The sequence below is a fragment of the Lepisma saccharinum genome, chromosome 21 (genome assembly GCF_977018435.1).
Source record: "Lepisma saccharinum chromosome 21, izLepSacc3.1, whole genome shotgun sequence".
Classification (NCBI taxonomy): Eukaryota; Metazoa; Arthropoda; class Insecta; order Zygentoma; family Lepismatidae; genus Lepisma; species Lepisma saccharinum.
The window spans coordinates 37,047,986-37,063,507 of NC_139249.1; the positions used below are offsets into that span (position 1 = coordinate 37,047,986).

The 15,522-nt window shown below is 37.8% G+C and overlaps 1 protein-coding gene across 1 annotated transcript in view; it reads right to left on the reverse strand.

The window, feature by feature from the left end:
• Nucleotides 1-15,522, reverse strand: part of Nse4 (SMC5-SMC6 complex kleisin component Non-SMC element 1) — a 54,874-nt gene that overhangs the window by 37,929 nt on the left and 1,423 nt on the right. Inside the window, exon 2 of the mRNA XM_083142484.1 lies at nucleotides 3,874-3,954. Within this exon, the coding sequence (XP_082998610.1) occupies nucleotides 3,874-3,954 (81 nt within the window). The remainder of the gene's footprint in view (nucleotides 1-3,873; nucleotides 3,955-15,522) is intronic.

Sequence of the window (15,522 nt, forward strand, 5' to 3'; positions counted from 1 at the left end):
CTTACATGTCAGCGATAATTTCCATGTGCATGTTGACACTGTCATGTACTTTTACTTGGAGGAGTAGGGGGAAATCCCCATTTTTTCCCGAAATTTTGGAATTTTGAGTGTTCTCCCCCTCGACCGCAACATATACACCAAATTTGCATAAATTTTATATAGTCTGAATCTCTGGTTTATTCCAAGTGCAACGGTATATCACTCATCTCTCTGCCTCCGATCTACACTCATTTAATTGAAACTCTGCATTTTGCTTAAAATCGGCTCGGGCATCATGTGAAAATGGCCTTGCGCTCCAAAAGGTTAAACATCTGGATCCATAATTCGTCTACATTTCCATCTTCCCTGTTCAATTTATTACTTCTATCCTTACAAATATATGCCGCTTCGTACACATTTCTACCTATTGGTTTATTTTCAATTTTGACCACCTCTCTTTTCCTGATTCTATGCCCTTTTTCAATTACATGTTCAGATAACCGTGTTCTTGGAGTTCCCTCTCTAATATCTTTATCATGCTCTCCCCATCTAATCTTCATACTCCTTCCAGTTTGCCCTACATATTCCTTATTACATTCGCATTTTATTTTATACACCTCTTTTTCATTTCCCCCTCTTTCTTCCCTTTCTTTGCATCCTTTTTATATTCAGTAAAATGTTTTTCGATTGTTCTCGGTGCTCTCATCCCACATTTGATTCCATATTCCTTGGCCAGTGTTTCTATTTTCTCCGAAACTCCTGTGAAATACGGAATCCCTATGTATTTATACTTTATCTTTTCCCCACTCTCTTCCTCAACACTTTCCTCTCCTATCATATTGTTACTATTTTCTTTTTCCCCTCTTTCACAAATCCTACGAGCATCCCTTTGTACTTTCCTCAAATCGATCTCCTTGTACCTGTTCTTTTTTTCCCACGGTCATGATCCATTTCCCTTCTTCCCTGTGACTACATAGCCTTATTGCCCTTATGAAAAAGTTGAGAAACACATTATTCTTAGTTCTCCGTGCATGTTCCAATTTGTTATGAATATACAGGTCACCTGGTAGTGTTTTGTGGTATACCCCTGTCCTAATTTCCTTTCCGGTGTTAATAATCCGTAGGCCTAAAAAGATAACTTCTCCCTTTTTTTTGTTTCTTCCTTAGTAAAACTAATCCTATCATCTTGTTCTCCTAAAATCTCAAACATTATTTTAAGGTTCTTCTTGTCCCCTATAATCAAGGTATCATCTACATACCTAATTTAATACCACCCCTTGTCTGTCTTGAGGCGGTTTTTTCAATATAATGCATGAAAATCCCGGATACAATTTCCGAGACAGGGTTCCCCATTGCTAATCCCTCCTTCTGCAAATAGATCTTGTCGTTAAAACCATCTTACGCATTCCCAGGCTACAATGACACTTACCCCTTTTCCCATTAACCATCTTATTAAGCAGTCTGCAGCTCTGTCCCTAGGTACACTGGGGTGTAGGTTAACGACATCAAAACTCATTATTCTATCTTCCTTAGTTATTTTGAGTTTCTCTATTTCCTTCTTCACCTCATACGAATTCCCTGTATTTTCCCCTACCTCTTTAATTTTAGACACAAGGGTTCTTTAGTGTAAATTGAAGTAGGCATGAAGTAATTCCGATTGCCAAGAAGTGCACCTCAGGAATAGACCAGTTGCATCTCGAAACGTTGTGTTTTCTATAAAACATATACTCACGAACCATAAGTAATCACTTTTATAGTATTTTTTTAAGTACTTATATTGTGTAAGAAGATAAAATATCAATATATACAAAACTTAAGTTATATTATCCCGAGTTAACTCAGGCTACACACAAAATGTAAAAAAACAACTTATTTTTACAAAAAGTTTAAAATATTATGCCTCTAAATATTGTACTATTCTGTCAAAAAAGTACCGGGAATTTGTAATTTAAAAGGCCCGCGCTAACGATTTTTTTTTAAAATCTTTTTTACGTAAGTTGGTAGCACTGTACTTAATTACTACGCCAAACATGAGCTCGATCTGTCAACCAGTTTGTTTACAGCAGCTGGTTGAATCAGTCCACTTCAGTAGTGCATCACAATTTTTACAATCAACGAAATTATTGAACAAAGAGTTTGCCTTAAATTTTGTGTTGCGAACTGAATTTCGTGTGCTGACTCGCTAAAAATGTTAGAAAAGACTTATGGTGAATCAGTTTTATCAAAAACACCGGCTTACGAGTGGCACAAAGCGTTCAAGGAGGGCCGAGAGTTAGTCGAAGACATGCCTCGTTCTGGACAACCTTTGACCTCTTCAACCGATGAAAACATCAAAAAAGTGAAGGAAATTGTGCTCGATATTCACCATTCCAGCTTAAGAGAGATAGCTAGTGACCTTAACATCTCTCACGAGTCTGTTCGTTCGATTTTGGTGGATATTTTGGGCATGAGACATGCCGTGGCACGGCTTGTTCCAAAAGAGCTGAATTTTCTTCAAAAACAGTACCATGAGCAGGTCTCTTTAGACATGCTGGATCGTGCCAATTCTGATCCCACATTCATGGAACGCATCATAACTGGTGATGAGACATGGGTCTACGAATTTGACATGCAAACAAGTCAACAGTCATCAGAATGGAGGACAAAAGACGACCACGTCAAAGTCGCTCAAAAGTCAAGGTGATGCACATTGTTTTCTTCGATACTCGTGGTTTGGTGCATCATGAATTTGTTCCAGAGGGACAGACAGTCAATAAAGAAAATACGTTGGAAACGGCCAGATTTGTGGAAGAACAATTCGTGGATTTTACACGACGATAATGCGCCATCGCATAGAGCGACAGTTGTGACCGAAATTTAAGGCTAAAAACACAATCAATACCATCGATCAACCACTGTATTCACCAGATCTGGCCCCATGTGATTTCTTTATGTTCCCGAAATTAAATTGCCACTCTGGGGTAATCGTTCTGACTCGATTGAACCCATAAAGCAAAATTCGTGGAAGGAGCTGAAGGCCATACTGGAAAGCACCTATAAAAAGGGTTTGGAAGACTGGAAAAAACGCTGGCACATGTGTGTTGCATCAAATGGGGCCTACTTTGAAGGCAACAAAATAAATATTGATGAATAAATGAAAATTGTGCATTTTATTTAACAATTCCCGGTACTTTTTTGACAGATTGTACATATGAAATTAAAGTTTAAAAAATTCAGTTCACTCACTTATAAACATTATGTGTATGAATATATGTATATGTAATGAACAAATTTTATTATCCCAAGTATACTCAGGCTCAATGGCAGCGATCAGGTTCCAAAACTGGGGGGGAGACAGTTTACTTCCCTTTGTAGATAAGGTTTAGCACAGTTCCGGGGCAAAAGTGTAAAAAATAGGAATTCCCCCCCTAATCGCTGCCACTGGTCAGGCTAATGAAAGATATACATTTTTGTCATCATAATAAATGTAAACATAATATCTTGCCTTCAAATGTTGTATATGCATAATGTTTTTAAAATCTTACAAATAGCAGTTCTGATTCTGAAATTATTAGATAGGCACAGTATGGTGAATTTTGAAGCATAAGGGGGCTATGCAATCTGGGCAGCAGTAACATGATTCACTATCAATCTCCTTGCCTTTGGTATCTCTCACTTGGCTACACATTCCAAGCTGAGTAAGGTGCTGCTGCCAAGTGGACATTTACTGTACTTTGCGTTAGAAAGCCTCCCACGAGTTTGCACGGGATAAAAAAAATGGAAATGGTAAAAGTAGTTTGGCCTGATTATACTCGGGATAATATAAAAAGTGCCCCTATTACCTGACCAAGTTTACTCGGGATAATAAGGCAAGTGGTTAAGAAATAATTAAAAGAGAATATACAAACACCATACCTGTCTTTATCAGCTGATCAGCCTTTGACAGACCAGAAATAATCTTTTCCACTGTCTGCGTACCAAGAGCATTTGTCTCTCCTGCAATAAATTGGAAAACAAGCATAAACATGTATAAAAACATGACAAAAAATGAAAAGAAAAAAAAAGAATGAAAAATAGCCCTCCTTCAGGAAAAAGAACCAAAATAGCAGACCATGTCGTACCTGTGGTATATTTGAAGTCCTTCAACTAGCTTCAAAAATACTAAGTAATTGTCAAAAAGAAAGGTACTGGTACACGGGGAAATTCTCTCCTAATTAATCAAGTCCTCAATTTTTTTTTTGGCTTTATTTTACTTTGCCCTTTGTGTCACCTTTGGATAATTTGCCAAGATGGGGATGAGCGATGATATGATGAATGGACACTCAAAAACATCCATGCCCAGGCTGGGATTCGAACCCGGGACACCTGATGTCGTAGCTTGATGTGCTAACCACTGCATCATAGGGGGCCGGCAATCAAGTGCTCAATGTCTTACACTGTCACCAAGGGTTCTGTGTTTGAGTTCCATTCTATGTGTGAGTGCGAGTTTGTCCCTTCAAAATCTTCTACACCATCAATATATTGTCGAAATTAAATTAGATACATGAAAAAGTAATAACACCATTAAGCCTTGTTTCCATGATATGAAAAAACGAAATATGCTGAAGGTTTGGAATAAGGAGTATGGGGAAGACCACAGAAAAGATATGCAAAGTGCATAGGAAAGCGAGCATTAAAACTTACAGGAAGGGAGGGAGAAGCATCTTAGGAATAGCGAAGAATGCAAAAAAGAAAAAGGAAAACAGAGAAGAGGAAGGGATTATCTACGAAGTGAAATGTAAAGAATGTCAGAGTTTGTACATAGGAGAAACGAAAAAGAGGCTGAAAGACAGATTGAAACAACATAGGGATGATGTACAACTTAAGAGAGAGAGAGAAATGCGATATTTAAACACACGAGAGAAACAGGACGTGACACTGAGTGGGATGAGGCTAAGCAGATAGGAAGGGAGAAGAGAATACTAGTGAGAAAATGGAAGGAGGCCAAGGAAATAGAGAAGAAAAGTGAAGAAGACACAATGAACTGGAATGGGGGACTGAAGTTAAACAAAGAATGGAAGAAGGTGTTAGAAAAAGTGGAAAGGACAAGAAAGAGGAGAGGAGAAGGAAGAAAAATGAAGGAAAAAGAGCATGAGACAAAAAGTCCAACCACATTCTATATGGAAGTAAATATGTTTAGCCTTTTAGGTGAAAGTACAGTTGACAAGGGAAAGCCACATGCTAGAAAGTTCCAGAACAACTTTCTAATAGTCCAGAGGGAGTAATGTTTGTGTATATATAATGCCCGGTTTTTGTATCTTGTTACATTTGTACTTGATACAGAGTCTGAAGAAGACCTTGCTAGAAGATTGAAATGTTACGTTTAGTTTATGTTTTTAATCAAATAAATTACTGCCTTGGTCAGCATATTTAGTTTTTCAGAAAAAGTTATGTTTCATCCTGGCAAATAAATTCTCCAACTTCTGAATTTATCATGCTAACACAAGTAAGGTAACACAAAGTATTCATGTATTTTCAGTGACATGTTACAAGCACCAAGTACTGAAAAGGTAACATGGTACTTGGGTTTGTTACATTACTACTAAACTTCTCAATGATTCTCCTCAATGTAAGGATGAACATATTTGACTTTACTTTGATACATGGCAAGCATATCATTTTAGACCTTGTCTATGATTTCTATGAGGGCAAATCGAAAAGTCCTTGCCCCAATTTCAGCTGAAATAATAAACATGCAGGGAAATCAAAATATAGTAATTATTCTATGTACCTTGCACTATTCTTCCACATAGTCACTACAGTGGTTCAGGCATTTCTTCCATCGCACCACTAGTTTGGTGATGCCGCTTTTGTAGAATTCGACCCATTGATCGTGGAACCACTGCCGGACAGCAGTCTTCGCTTCATCGTCACAAATGAACCTCTGTCCTGCCAGGAACTTCTTCAGTGGACCGAACATGTGGTGGCAAAGTCTGGACTATATGGAGCATGCTCCAGAATCTCCCATTCACATAACTGAAGTCTGTCGATGGTTTGCCACATGAGGCCTGGCGTTATCATGGAGGATAATCACATTGTCCACGTCGAGACTCACTTGGTGCTATTTCCTGATGGAAGCTCACAGACGTGAGAGTGTGCAACATTGATGGTGTCACCTTGTGATAGGAAATCCAGCAGGAGCGGCCCTTGGCGATCCCAGAAGACCGTGAGCATCAACTTCCCGACTGATTGCATTCTGCGGAATTTCTTCGTGACAGGAGAATGTGGATGTTTCCACACCATGCTCGGATGCTTTGATTCTGGAGTGAAATGCAATACCCTTGTTTCATCTCCAGTAACAATGAGATCCAGGAAACTTTCACCCTCCTTGGCATAACACTGCAAATGTTTCAGTGAAGACATCATTCGCTTGCCCTTGGTCAGGTCATGCAAAATCTTATGTACCCTCCAATATGAAACATTGCGATACCCCAAGGATCCACGAACGATATTGTTAACACTGCCATAAGAAATGGCAAGCTCCTTGGAAATGTCTTTTAGATGGACACACCAATCTCCTTTCACCATTGCATCCACACGGGCAATGTTTTCCGCTGTGAGTGAGGTGCGAGAATGCCCTGATTGCTCATTGTCATGAAGGTTTTCTCGGGCATTTTCAAACTCACAACAGCACCACCACACACTTCTCAAAGCGAAACACTTGTCCTCATATGTCGGCTGCATTTCCCTATGGATCTCAAAGGGCGGTCGTCCCTTGCTCCATAGAAAATGAAAACTGGCAGTTGGGAGATAGGCCAAGGCCCTTCGAGGGCTGTCACGCCATGGGTTAATGCATTAATATGTATTTGTATTTTTGTTACTCTATGTTGCTTTTTTACAACTTTTGCTTAATCTGGCCAATGAGAATGAGTGAGAATTAGATGAAATTGATGGAGAGAAACGAAGAACACCCATGTCCACATCAGGACTTGAAAGTGTGAACTTCAGTGGTGAGATCAAAGTTGACTACTTAATGTGCTCTGTCACTGAGCCAACTATGTATTAATAATAATTTGGAACTTTGTGACATCTTGCATCTCTGTTTACTTTATTTCTATTCAGTTTAAAAATGGCTCCTGTTGTACTGGATGAATCATATATAAATAAAATTTAATTACAGGAAAATATAAAAGTGAGAATAATGAATTCATAAAAATTAGATGTAGGTCTATACAGCATGAAATACAACACACAAAAGAACCCATTGGGTTAAAAACCACTCACATGAAAAGTTGACTACAAGCAACACAACACAAATTTGAGACTGTAAACAATATTTACATCCCTTGATTAACATTACTTCACAAAATTTATTTTCAACTAAATGGAACTGAAGCTAGACATTGCATTACTTTTGACATGAGTAACCATGACAAAATATTATTCATTCTGCCACAAAAATTAAGAAGGGTATCCTTGATAGAAAGTAAAAAAAATTGCATGGTTAATGAAGATTGTTCACGAATGTTTTCTGTTGCTGTTTGCACGTGGAGATGTGTTATGGTGAAGTAATGTGCCTCTGTAACCTTGGCCTGAAGCAACCCAGACTGAAGGCTTCATTGATAGGGCTATAATACCCGAAACTATATATATATATATATATATATATATATATATATATATATATAAACCCAGCAGACTTGACCTTGACCACTGCTTCATACACATAAAACATTAATGATATCCCTATAAACTTACAATTAAGTATTAATTATTTTATATTAAAATGTGTTATAAAATAGAGTAAATAACACACGAAGGTCTGAAAACATGAAAGAGGCGAAGCCATCCTAAGGAGTGTTAGGTTCTACGCTGGTAGCAATTTTTAAAATTTTAGGTTAATTAATTTGGTGGCTGTATTATTTGTAAGAATTTTTTCCATTATTTGAATGTGCATAAAACCTGTTTTTATGAACAAAAAATACTCAAAGATAAAGGTTTATTTTACTTACACAGGCCGTACTTGAGGATCAAATATCTCTGGTTATTTGCGGTTTCTGCACACTGGAACACATTTTGTTACATAAAACATCAAAATCTACCAATTAAAAAAAATTGACAATTCCTCAGGGGGTTCAGTTGGTTAAGAGCCTCTTGAAAAGCTTTTTCAATAATAAACAATGAGAGCCAGCATGTTATTCAACGTGAGCAATAGATTGAAACGACCCAATGGGAAGATGACAACATTTGCATCCTTGCTGGAATTGGTAACGGTTCCTAATGTTTCATGATTTTGCCCAAGTTATATTGCAGTATTGGGAGGTGCTTGAGAACACTGGAAATGGTTGTGGAAGTAAGTTCAAAGCTTGGAGCAGTTAAAAGCTTCATTAAGAATTATTTACCAGGGAAGTTAAGATTTGAAAAGTAGATTACATGAGTGTCCATGTTTCACAGCTAACATCCATTCTTAGTTTATGATCATCTAAGAAACTGAGTTTGGATGGATTTTCAAGCAAGGCTGAAGGGGGGTTCATAATTAGGTGATGGAAGCATTTTGGGATGTTATTTTAAAGTTAAGAGCCCCAAATCTGACCCACCTAACATAACAATGAAATCATTTAGGGATGTTTTATTAATGGTAAGTGCCCTAAACCTGATCTGCCTAACCTAACTTCCTTCCACAATGGTTTCTAGTACTCCCTACTATCCCTACAAAAGTTAGAAAAATCATTAGCATTAGGAAACGTTACCATTTCATCATATAGCATCACTCATCCTCATCGTTGCAACTAGCCAAAAGTTACACAAAAGCGAAGTAAAATAAACCAAGTCAATCACACAACAAGCCAAGACAACAGTAAACGAATGGCTGCTCGCAAACAATCATGTAGGAGTATATGGAAGGGAAAAATTGTTCTACAAACACAGTAAGTTTATTTATTTATTTACCAGAGAATTCCAAATACAGCTTTGGCCATTTTACATTGGAATGTAATAACAATGGAAATAACAAAAAATAACAATGTAAGTAACAAGAAATAATAATAACAATCTAAAATACATACTTTACGTTTGTGCATACATACATATGAGATAAAGTGGATTACATGTTGTTACACAGTAGCTTTTTAAAACGTGACTGGTTTTCAAAAATATCAACTTGGTTTGGTAGAGTGTTGCATTGGCCGGGTAGTTTGTGGAAGAGAGAATGCTGTATTAGGCTTAATATGGGTTTCTGATATTTGAAAAGCTGAGTGCTCCTTGTGGTGCAGGACGGTACTCGAAAGTGAATTTCTCGAAGAAGGCGATCACTTCTTATGTTCCCATTGGTTATTTTATGGAGGAAAATATGGTCTGCAAGTATGTGTCTATCATGAGGGGTATGGATATTTAGCATTTTCAGAAGGATGGATTTTTGTAAATGTTTTGTGGATGGAATTCGGTGGCGAACAATGGCCAGGAAGAAATTTAGAACAGAATTTAGTCTATCTAATTTTGAGGGGCAGGCCATAGACCAGATCGGAGAACAGTATTCAAGTTTAGGTGAAACGAAAGATTTGTAGAAAGTGCCGAGAGCAGACAGGTTGTTTATTTCAGTAACACGATAGAGGAGACCCAGCATACGCATGGAACCCTTAGTGAGTACAGATATGTGGTCAGAAAAGGAGAGTTTCTCATCAAATATGACGCCTAAGTCCTGTGCAGCAACCCTTTGAACGCAATTGCCACGGTGGCTCAGTCGGTAACGCGTCTGACTACCATGCTAAAGGTCCCGGGTTCGATCCCCGGCCGGTTCAAATCCGGGAACTTTTCTAACGATGGAAGCGGCCCCGGCACTCATCCAACGTCGAATAACATGGGTACCTGGGGGAAACCCTGGGAGGTAAAGGCGGTCAGGGGTGTGATGCTGATCACATCACCCTCACTCACGACCGGATCAAGAAAGTGTGGGGCATTACCCCCACACCCCTTATACGCCTTCATGGCGTCGTGCTATGCACAGGGGAGCACTTTACCCTTTTTTTTTTTTTTTTTTTTAAATATTGCGTACTAAATGTATTTTTCTTTAAGGAGAAGATCATGGTGGTACATTTCTGAGGATTAAGTTTCAGGTTCCATATTTCACACCACTTTATTAGGGAATCTAAGTTCTTTTGCAACAGTGCCATGTCATTTAAATTTGATATTTTACTGTATATTAATTATGCAATCATCGGCGAACAAAATAAGGTTTTTACAAGAGTCAGAACGATATTCTGGAAGATCATCTAGGTAGAGGATGAAGAGAAGAGGCCCAAGAACACTGCCTTGGGGAACACCAGAAGATACACCTCAATGTGAAGAAGACGTTCCGGAAAGTACAACCCTTTGTTGTCTGTTTCGGAGGTAGTGTTTGAGCAGAGAGAGAAATTTCCCATGAATATTAAAACGATGAGATAATTTATGTAGGAGGTAGTTGTGGTTTATAGAATTGAAGGCTTTGGAGAAATCAAGATATATTACATCCAGTTGAGAGTTTTCAGCATCAGATAATACGATGCTTAAGTTAGTTCAGCAGGAGCTGCCTGGTAAGAAGCCATGCTGTGCTGTATTTATATATGGAGAGGTGAATTTGTAAAGTCGGTCCTTTATTATTTTTTCACAGGCGATAGAAAGTGGTGATAACAGGGAAATGGGTCTATAAGAAGCAACAGCATCCTTGTCGCCAGATTTATATAACGGTACCACATTATCCTTTTTCCATGAATCCGGGAATGTTGCCTCATTGAAGCATCTGTTTAATAAAATAGAGAAGGGAATAGCGAGAGAAGAAGCAGTGTTTTTGAGGAAAGTAGACCAATTGCGCAATCAGGCAACAAAGATAGGATGCTTAGAACTTCTCCAGGAGATGTGGAGAGAGATGTCAGAGAGTGACAGCAAACTGGAGTGAGATTAGGAAGAGAAGAAGGCGGTGTATTTGACACTATATTTTTAGAGAAAAATGAGTTGAAGAGATCAGCTCTGTCAGGCCCCTCTGCGTGTGCTGTCATGCTTTATTTCAAAAAGGTATTCGGGAATTTTGCCTCCTAGAGTTGATGAGTGACCACTAGATCTAGGATTTGTATGTAATTACATATTCTATTCCTTTTTAGATACATACCTTGAACACAAAAATGTCAACGAATTATGTAAGTGACATCATTTTGCATAAGTTTTATGTTACATATTTTACATATTTGCTAATTTACTTCACATAAAACAACATATTTCGGTAATTTTTTCCTATATTTTCAACCTCTGAAACATGATGAAGAAAATTTATATATCATGTGATGTCATATTTTCTAATCAATGAGATGCATGGTGTTTACGGACACCTAAAATTGACTGCCAAGTCGAAAGACAGGTTGAAGACCCCCCAAAAAGAAAAAATTACTGGAACTGCTAATTATAGAAAGATGCTGCAGTTTCTCTCCCTTCCCCTTTCTGGTTACATATTTTAGTTTCGCTTTTAGGTTTAGGCAAAGCACCTAGAAATTTGGCATCGGTGGACAAGAAAGCTACTTTCCTGTATGATGCAAATTACACAATATGTTCCCATGTACAAAAAAGTACACCAGTAGCTATGTATTTTCATTCAATTGTTTTTTCTGTAAACGCTTTTTTTACAACTTGTTTCGAAAGTTACGAAGAACTCTCGTGCATATTTACATATTGTACAATAATTTGTGATGTGAAAATTAATTAATAGTTGACAAAAGTGAAAAGTAATTAATAGTTGACAAAATTGGTTTCTTAAATATGTGCATGTTGCTGTGCTTTTTTTGAGTTCATAAATTTGATACAAATTTTGGAGCAGATTTAGAATATAGAGAATGTGTCTAATTTCGTTAATATTTGGTATAGTAACTAAATATGGCCTTCTAATCACGAATCTGTTGTTAAAATGCCGTGGACACGTCTCGAAATTGCGAAAAAAGCTGATGTAACTTGATTTTCTTTTTTAAAAAAGCTTTTTTACATTGTTTTACGAACAAAATTGGTAGTACTTTACTATAGGTGAGACACCTCTAAATCATTTATTTCGCACTTTTTTACATTGCTAACATACTATTCTGCATTGCAGAACATTTCTTTAGGTGAAATAATGAATTTCTAACGAAAATAATATCTATGTCTTACATTAACGAGTACTTACTGTTCTTCCTTATTTCCACACATAATATGGCGATAGCTTACCCGTTCATCGTGGGTTGTGCCAGTGTTTTGTCAATTTGGAGTGTGCATGCAGTGTTGCAACCTTGTTCGCCGAAAAATAACTAATTTTTTTAAAAAAATTAAAAACACTTCACGAAATTTTTTTACGAAAAAAAGTTCAATTTTTGACATAAAGAGTAATTATAAAACCATTGATGTTAGCCCCAAAAACCATCCACGGGTAGCCCCAAAAATTCACGATAGCCCCACGAACCATCACGGGGACGAGGTATGCCAACGAGGTTACGTTAGGCCTGTTGGGTTAGGTTCCATTAGCACTCATTTCGTTCAATTTAGCATATACGGACATCGGTTTTTCTCGATGAAAAAAAAATACACGGAATTCTTTTGAATTTTAACTTTCCACGTTCTGCATTCCACTTCTTTCTTCAAGATTCCGTGTTGAATTACAAATTACACAGCATCTTCCACACCCGGCAACAACTTCACGACGCATCCTCAACACGTCATATTGTGGCAATAACAAGGTGTGGTTTGAAACACTGACCACGGGGTTTACGTTATCAAACACACGGAACATTGTGCTCTCGATCAGAAAGTAAATGGTGGCAGCAGCGGAAAGAGATTTTCGTAGAAAACCACATGCATTCGCATTCAAATGGATCAAAACTACATTGCCGAACTTCAACAACGCTACAGAAAATGATTTGTGAAAGTAATTTCTCCTGTAAATTTGAAGAAATCCGTCTCACCTATAGTAAAGTGTTACCACAAAATTTTAACTATGCTTGCCTAACATAACCGAACCTTGCTGAAAATGGTTCGTGGGGCTATCCGTGAATGGTTTTTGGGGCTATCCGTCAATGGTTTGTGGGGCTACCCGTGAATTTTTACACGTGTCCGTGGCATTTTAACACAGATTCGTGATTAGAAGGCCAAATTTAGTTAGTATACCAAATATTAACGTAATTAGAGATATTCTCTATATTCTTCATTCATACCCAAATTTTAATTTTAACAACTTATGTCTTTGAATATGTGCAAATAAGATAGATATCTAGCAGAATTCTTGAAATGGCTTGGACACTAGATTATTATTATATTACATATTCTATGATACTACATATTTAGCAACACATTCTTTTGATAATACATATTTAGGTACATATTTTAGTAATTATTGTTACATATTTTGTACAGTAACAGTATAGTATAGGGGTGACGGATTTCTTCAAATTTACAGGAGAAAGTACTTACGGAAATCATTTTCTGGGTTGTGGAAGTTTGTGAATGTAGTTTTGATCCATTTTAATGTGAATACATGTTGTTTTCTGCGAAAATTCTGTCCGACACGCTGTTTCTGCTGCCGCCATTTGCTTTCTGCACGAGAGCACAATGTTCCGTGTGTTAGATGACGTAAAACCCGTAGCCAGTGTTTCAAAGTCACAGTGTTCACTAGAACATGACGCGTAGAGCATTTTTATTTATTTTTTAACTATGCTTGCCTAACCTAACCTAACCTTAACTTATAGAAAATGGATTTTGGGGCTAACGTCAATGGTTTGTGGGGCTAACGTAAATGGTTTGTGAGGCTAACATCAATGATTTGAGAAGTTTTAGCATAATTTCAAATCCGGGCATGAAATTAGGTATTTTCAGGTGAACAAGGTTGCAACACTGCATAAATCGACAAAACACTCGTACAACGAGCGATGAACCAGTACACTGTCGCCATAATGTGTGTTACAGAATCGAAATAACAAGTAACAGTAAGTACTCGTAAATGTAAGAAATAGACATTATCTTAGTTAGAAATGCATTATTTCACCTTAGGATATGTTCCGCATTCCAAAATAGTACGTTAGGAATGTAAAAAACTGCGAAATAGGCCTATATGATTTATAGGTGTCACCCCCATACTATACTAGTACGTTTATTAAAATTTCAGTAACCACCAAACGTCTTTAATTCCCTTATTTTTCACATTAATACTTATGTATTCTGCATTCCTAAGGATTCTTCAAGATGGCGTTTCGTTTTTTCGACGCAAATAATGTCAATTTTATAAATAACGAGTATTTTTATATTGTTGCTTTCGCTTGCGTTACATGCGATATGGCAGAGAAATCTTGACAGCGTTGTCCATGATCAGTGGTTATGCAGTGTTGCAACCTTCTTCATAGAAAAATACCTACTTTGGTGTTACTGATTTTGTATTTCTTTCCAGATTCGAAAAACGTACGAATCATGCACGGATAACCCCACGAACCATTCATAAATAGCCCCATGAACCATCAACCAGGTTCAAATCCGGGAACTTTTCTAACGATGGAAGCGGCCCCGGCACCCACCCAGCATCGAATAATATGGGTACCTGGGGGAAACCCTGGGAGGTAAAGGTGGTCAGGGGTGTGATGCTGATCACATCACCCCCACTCACAACCGGATCAAGAAAGTGTGGAGCGTTACCCCCACACCCCCTATACGCCTTCATGGCGTGGTGCTAAGCACAGGGGAACACTTTTTTTGGTACTATTATCGTATGGGTGAAACACCTACGAATCATATATTTCGGACTTCTTTACATTGCTAACGCGTTGCGGAACATTTCTTAAGGCGAAATAATGCATTTCTAACTAAGACAATGTTTATTTTCTCTATTTACGAGTACTTACTGTTACTTGTTGTTTCGAATCTGTAACACATTATGGCCGTGATAGCATACTGGTTTAGGGGGCGTTCTGAGAGTGTTTTGTCGATTTATGCAGTGGTGCAACCTCGTTCACCAGAAAATATCTACTTTCGTGCCTCTATTTGAAATTATGCTAATACGTCGCATTTACGTGTAGAACTTGTAAAATAACCTTGCGATTTACCACGTTCATTGTCCATACACAGCAATTTGGAACCATCTTTCTTTCGCAATTCGGAACCATCTTTCTTTCGCAACTCGTTAATGGTCTTCCTTTACGCACAACTCTCTTGCTACCTTGAATATTGACGTCAGACGAGGAATGCCTACGTGGTTAGGTTAGGCCTGTTGGGTTAGGTTCCATTAGCATAGATACAAAGAAAAATTATTATTTTCGCTAAGAGACGCGTTAGCTTGTATTGCCTAACATGAAAAAGATATTTCCTGTTACGTCAGAACACAATGTTGCTACAGTGTTGTGCGATAAGTGACACCCATTCGGGTCGGAACATCTTTCTTTCGTAATTCGTTAATTCTCTTCCTTGCAACCTTGAAAATTGACATCAGACGAGGAATGCCTACGTGGTTAGATTAGGCCTGTTAGGTTAGGTTCCATTAGCATAAATACAAAGAAAAATTGTAAAAACAGCTCTCTCCTGTGACGTCGGAAAACAATGTTGCTACAATGTTGTGCG